Source organism: Littorina saxatilis, linkage group LG2, assembly GCF_037325665.1.
Source record: "Littorina saxatilis isolate snail1 linkage group LG2, US_GU_Lsax_2.0, whole genome shotgun sequence".
Taxonomy (NCBI): Eukaryota; Metazoa; Mollusca; class Gastropoda; order Littorinimorpha; family Littorinidae; genus Littorina; species Littorina saxatilis.
Genome location: NC_090246.1, coordinates 18,908,475 through 18,915,349, shown reverse-complemented (window position 1 = coordinate 18,915,349; position 6,875 = coordinate 18,908,475). Strand labels below are relative to the sequence as shown.

The 6,875-nt window shown below is 41.0% G+C and overlaps 1 protein-coding gene across 1 annotated transcript in view; it reads left to right on the top strand.

Moving 5' to 3' along the window:
- Positions 1-5,015, top strand: part of LOC138958411 (paladin-like) — a 184,313-nt gene extending 179,298 nt beyond the window's left edge. The window contains exons 18-20 of the mRNA XM_070329552.1: positions 1,557-1,697; positions 2,273-2,428; positions 3,096-5,015. Coding sequence (XP_070185653.1) covers positions 1,557-1,697; positions 2,273-2,428; positions 3,096-3,242 — 444 coding nt within the window. The 3' untranslated portion in view covers positions 3,243-5,015. The remainder of the gene's footprint in view (positions 1-1,556; positions 1,698-2,272; positions 2,429-3,095) is intronic.
- The last annotated feature ends 1,860 nt before the right edge of the window (positions 5,016-6,875 follow it).

Genomic DNA, 6,875 nt, shown 5'->3' with positions numbered 1-6,875 from the left:
AACATGAAGTAATGTAAATCTCAGCTAAATCTTTGAAGAATCAATTAAGTGATGACAGCACACAATTAGAAAGAGTTTTAATTGTATGGTTTAACTAGCGATCATTTGAAGTAGGAATGACTCATTTTCGTTTTGGCCTTCTGTGTATCAGGGATCGCGCTAGCTTTTTAAAAAACGCGTAAGTCATACGCAACGAAACGAAAAAAACGCGTCACGGACCAATATTTTTGCGTACTACGAAAACACGTACAGACACAAACAAAACACGCACGAAAGACTTAAAGACACTCCTTACCTAAATACGGCGAGTTTTCCTGTCGAACTCCGCGCACGCCTGTCGAATAACACCCCTGCTGTCTCCAACCTTCGGGCCTTGCGAGTTTGTTTCCCGCTCTAATACGACTAGACACACTTTCCGCCTTTTGGAAGCGCGAGATGGGAGAGCAGCTAATGTCTGTTTCATTATCCGACAAGACATTATCTGGTAATACCCTCGTTACGTTCGTTTGCGATACTTCGATGCAAAAAGAAACGGACTTTAGTTTTGACGCGCAGATTTCATGTGTGTCGTCACTTCTCGAGCCCTATAGTCAGTTTCAGGATCGGGTGATTATTAAGTCAGAGCAAAAGCGCTGCGTGAAGACAAGAAAAAGTTACAATATTTTTGCGTATGGCTTACGCGGCGCGGCGAAAAAAAACGCGTCAGCGACTTTTAAAATGCGTCAAATACGCACAAATCGTGCGTAAACGCGATCCCTGGTGTATGCTAACGCCGGGAAGTTGCTGGTTAAATACACGTGCCCCCCGCGGGTTAGGGGGAAGAATTTACCCGATGCTTCCCAGCATGTCGTAAGAGGCGACTAACGGATTCTGTTTTTCCTTTTACCCTTGTTAAGTGTTTCTTGTATAGAATATAGTCAATGTTTGTAAAGATTTTAGTCAAGCAGTATGTAAGAAATGTTAAGTCCTTTGTACTGGAAACTTGCATTCTCCCAGTAAGGTAATATATTGTACTACGTTGCAAGCCCCTGGAGCAATTTTTTTATTAGTGCTTTTGTGAACAAGAAACAATTAACAAGTGGCTCTATCCCATCTCCCCCCTTTCCCCGTCGCGATATAACCTTTGTGGTTGAAAACGACGTTAAACACCAAATAAAGAAAGAAAGAAAGAAACCCACGTGCAGGAGGCGGAAACTGTACATTGTAACACGCCAGAAAAGAATGTTAATCTCTCTGATACAGGGAAACATAATCTCACACTCGTTTCAGTTTTAGACTTGAATAAACAATTAATGATATTCCTTCTTCATGCTTAGTCTGTGTGTGTGCGTGTGTGTGTGTGTGTGTGTGTGTGTGTGTGTGTGTGTGTGTGTGTGTGTGTGTGTGTGTATGTGTGTGAGTGTGTGTGTGTGTGTGTGTGTATGTGTGCGCGTGTGTGTATGTGTGTGTGTGTGTGTGTGTGTGTGTGTGTGTGTGTGTGTGTGTGTGTGTGTGTGTGTGTGTGTGTGTGTGTGTTCCAAAGCTTAACTTCTGAGCTGATTTGGCTGTTATTTCAGGTTGTGATGCGGCTGGTCAGAAGGCTGCCTGACGGTTACCAGAGGAAACGGGAGGTGGACTTCGTGCTGGACAGGCTGTTTGAAACCATGTCACCCATGCACTTTCACCTGAGGGAGGTCATCTTCGTCACTTACAACAAGGTATGAGTGTAGCTCGGACTTTGAGAGTTGTTCTTTGCACCTTACTCTCTCATGCACTTATACTTTTGGGAGTCCATCTTTTCTACTCGCAATATGGTGAGTTTCATCCTTAACTTTTGGGAGTCTATCTTTTCCACTCACAGTAAGTTGGGGTTACTTCTGGTGGTTTGTTTTTTTTAGACTTATTAGGCTCTTTGAAGTTATTTCCCTCTCTCATTTTCACCTCATGGACGCCAGTTTCCTTGCCCACAATAAGTTATTTTTCTGCTGTGCTTAGAAATTCGTCTGGTGCCTTTTAAACTCTTATTCATGCATTCACTCACGGACGTTCACCCAAAGAGGTCATTTAGTGTCTTGTTCAAATAGGCATGTTTGACCGCCCCCCGCCCCCCTCCCCCATCCCCCCCCCTTAGGTATAGAGACTGGTTTGAGTCAAAACTATGTCCGTAATGTACGTTCACGTCAATTTGTTCATCTTTGCTACTTTTGACGATCAAACTCTTTCCGGTTCAATCAAGACATTTGTTTTTAAGCAAACACCAAACAAAAATTCTAATATTTTTCGTAAACCACAGATCAAATCAGCCAACTGCGAGTCGATCAGGGAACGACGGAGACGACAGAGCTTGGACTTCATGGAGAGATACATCTACCTGATCCTCTACAACACCTACATTGCTGAGGAGAAACACACCAACTTCACCCGGTCTTTCTCACACTGGATGAAAGAGGTGAGTGCTGTGGTACTGATGCTTCAAAATGCCGCACAAAATAGGCTTTATATTCACTGATGCTGATGTGTCGTGCTCATGACAGAGCTGCTTTGTAACTAAATAACAACATCTGACTTTCAAATGCAGTGGACATGCCCATAATACATATGTTTGGTCTTTGAAGGACAGAGAAATAACTAGACCCAAGATATATATACATTATTTGCCATGGGACAAAACATGTTTTTTATATTCATTTATTACATATGTGATTATCAGCGCCGTCTTACTATACCATGACTTCTTGAAAACAATTCTCAATGACTCTTAATGTTTTTTTGCACATTGCTGAATGGAAGTAAATCTACTCTACCAGGCGCTTTCCCTGCAGATTTCGGAGTTAGAGTATTCAAGATGATTTAGACTAAAAATGTATAATGAGAAGTAACCATGTCCATTTGTTTATTCTGAAGGGCATGCATCACGATAAGAGCAGAAAGAATATACAATTACAATAACGACACTTTATTGTCCAATAAAGTTATACATTAAAATGGAACATTTTCTTTGACACACCCTGACATTGACCTGTACTATCAAGCAGACATGATAAGAGCAGAAAGAAATTAACATAGACATGTACTATCAAGCAGAGTAAAGTTTCAATGGTCTACCTCGTGAACAGGTGGCATCGGAGGCAGGAGCATACGATGTCCTCGACAACCTGGATTTCACTGGCCTGGAGAATCCTCCCTTCACGCACTACCGCACCAGACGGCAGCGCTGGGTGGACCGCCATGCAGATGTACCATTCTACGGGCAGTACGTGTGATCTCTTGTGACACTCGCTGTCTGTTGTCAGTGCAACCTCCTCTATGCTGAACACTGGCATGAGCCGCAATTAAACAATATTCTCCACGCTCCTTGATGGTCGTTGTGATCTTTCTCTACCCTGTGCTTCGCCTGCAACTGTGTGGACAAGGTTTGGGCTGAGTCAAAGTTCAACCTCGTTGGTTGACTGTCTGTGAAGGTCATGGGACGACTGTGTCAAGGTCGCAGGATAGCTTTGTCAAGGTACCAGGGTGACTGTCTGAAGCTCGCGGGATGATTACGTCAAGGTCATGGTATGACTACCTCAGAGCCATGGAATAACTGCACATTTCCTGACTTAACTTACAGAGATGAACAAATCAAAGTCGTGGAATGAATAGGTCAAGGTCATATGATGACTTGTGAGAAATGACTTTAGATCGTTTGAAGGTTATGTATGCTCTGCAGTTGTATGATGAAACAAGAACCAAAAGCATTCAAGTAGTTGGAAGCTTTTGTATCAGAACTCTCGCAAACAAAATGCGTATTGGGTTTTGTTCAAAGCATGTTAAAAACAAAGGCTTTCGAAGACTAGCTTTTATCGTTTCCCTATCTTCTCTCCCTGATACTGCGCCAGAGAATACAGTCTAGCTTGAACACAAAAGACACATTCAAGGCTCCTATTCTGTCATCTTATCAGGACGGCAAAGCTCTGACAGTCTGCACAAACTGGAAAATAATGTGTCTATTGCCGATCTCACAGCAGTTTGAATTTAATTAGTTTCTGTCCAACTGTAGAACATCATGTACTCTTTTTTGCAAATGATTGATTAAGATTACGATTTAAGGACTCATGTTGGTGTCCACAAAATACAACTCTCACAAATTGGCTGGTGTTACATTTGGCAATATTCCCTTGGGGAAGACAAATCTGTCGTAAGCACTTTTTGTAACTCATGTTTAAGGCATCCCACATGATCGAATGTTGTGCTTGGGGGAAGGTATTTGAAATACTGTCTCTGAAATTGTGTGTCTGCAGTTAAACAAAAAAGGTAAAATAAGAATGTAATGGTTGATACTATCGAGCCTGTCAAAAGCAGTAAGTTACTTGAATCAGACACAATAATTGTCATCCTTTTTCAACCTGTTTTGTTACCGAATGTGTTTTTCCTCCGGTGTAATTTTCGGATACCAATTTTGTATACAGCTTGCATTTTTTCATCATTAGCACGAACAATGTGAATGTGTTGTTGTTTTTTGAATATACAATTATAAGGGTTTATGCTTTGCGAATCATGTGCGAGACAATAGTGTATGTGGTAGTGAAGAGTGAATGGATTCGCTCACACTTTCTCTAAGATGTTATGTTTCCACATACAGGCTGCAAACTGTGCATGTTTTGTTATCAAAGTCCTCTACGACTAGATCTTTTTTGGTTCCTTATTTACAAATGTCACCACCAACCGGTGGTATAAAAAAAAAACAGAAAATTAGTTTTTGTATTGTAAAAATGTGAAATTCACATGAATTATGTTTATGTGAATGTACATATTAAATTTTCTCTTTTTAATAAATCGTCAAGTTTGACTTCACGTGTATGTAATATTGCACCTGCACATCTTTTCTTTAATGTCATAAAGTTTATATTCTTACAAAAACGATGTTCTATAAGTGACAGTTCTTGTTCAGACAGGCGCATATGTGTAAACACACGCACGCACAGACACACACACATACACACACATACACACACACACACAAATACACACAGACGCACCAACATACATACACACACACAAACACACACACATGTACGCACGCACCCACCCCCCCCCCCCCCCACACACACACACACACACACACACGCAGAACAGTGTTTCAGTGCCTTACTCTGATTCAGGTCTATAGAAAATAATACTCTGCTGTCCCCATAGCACAAGTATACGCACTGTATATTGATTATTTGATACATGTCTAATTGTGTCTCCAGGAATATGTTTTGTTTTAATCTTGTGTCGATACTATTTAGTTCTGCCTCGTTATTAGCCATTGAGAATAACTCATCATTGCTTTGTTGTTGTTCTTTGGCCATTTACGTTGAATGACTTGTTATACATTGACATTGATAGTTTTATTCTTCTTCTTCTTCGTCGTCCGCTAGATAGTTTTATCATAAGAACCTTTTTTAATTCCTATTAACTCGATGTTCTTTAACTATATTTATTCATAAATGCATATTGTAAAGCAGTATGCATTGTTAGAGGATTTTTTTAGTAGCAGTGTTTAAATGTCGAAGCTGCTTTTCCCAGTTTTACCTAAGAGACCGACTGTAAATTGTGTTATTGTATTTGTCAGACTTGATTGTACCAAGTCTCTACACATGTTGTAATGCGCTTAGAGCCAAATATTTGTGTTTTTTGTAAGGGATAGGCGCAATATAAATACACTTTATTATTATTATTATTACTGGCTCGACATATATCTCGCTACGTTTAATGTCGTTGATGTGTGACAACTACCTTGACCTTAAAAGTAGCTTCCTCCATGTGAAAACCATGAGGTAAACCACGACCGACCTGTCAAGGCTTTCACCCTGGTATGGTAAGGAGTATTCTTCCACTCGAATGCACACAGCACACAATCTACAGCCAAGCTGTTTCTGTTAATGTGGGGAATGTTTTGTGGATCATCGAAGTTAGTTCACGAAGAGTAAGGCCATTCTAAACAATGAGATGCAATTGTGACGTCACTTGAGCTGGCACAGGACATACTAATAAGGTTTTCTACAAGGATTGTTCATCCGAAACATGCGTTTTTCGCTTTGTTCTTGAGCGCTGACCACATAGGACTAACCCTAATAGGACTAAGGGATGGGGACTGAGCAGGCCAGGGTGAAATATTCATTGTGTCCTGTCTCTTCCAGGTGTTGGCGGATACATAATAGTACGGATGTCACAGTTTTCAATTGCTTCGTGCGTCTTGTTCCTTGACCTATTCTCTTGATTGTGGTACCCTTGTGTTCCTAAGACTCAGCACTTTCGTTTAATATCAGGCTCACTATGTGTTACGGAATCAAACACGTGATATTTACTTCTGAATGAAGTAGTTAGTTGTTTTTTTCGATGTTGGTACATACTGTGACTAATTGGAACATGGCAGTGAGGAGGGTGTCACCGTAACAGTTAGTCTAAATCCTTATGTTCCCGTGCCCACAAATCTTTAGAGTGTTTCTGTTGACATCACCACGCACGATCATGCTCTTCCTCACAACAGTGGCCTGTATCCCATAGAACGAAGGATTCTGCACTGATTTCCCTCAGAGTTTTGTTTGCATCATTCACAACAACCCGTTAAATCCTCCCAGCACCGCCTTCTGTTAACATTCCGTGGCGTCCACAAGGCCGTGGACTTTTCTCTCGATCTGTTCTCTTCCCTGCTTGAAAATTCCCATCTGCCCAGTAAACACACAAATTCTCTGGCACGATGTCCTTAAAATTAAAAACAAAGACTCAAAATCAGCTCATTTAAACCACTACTTTCCGCGTTTCACCGTTGCTCGCAGATCGTATCATTTCAAATCTGAATTGCACGAAATCACAAATGACGTCTGCTCGGTTACAAACAAAAAAGGCGATTATTTCCCTTTGGGCAGTTT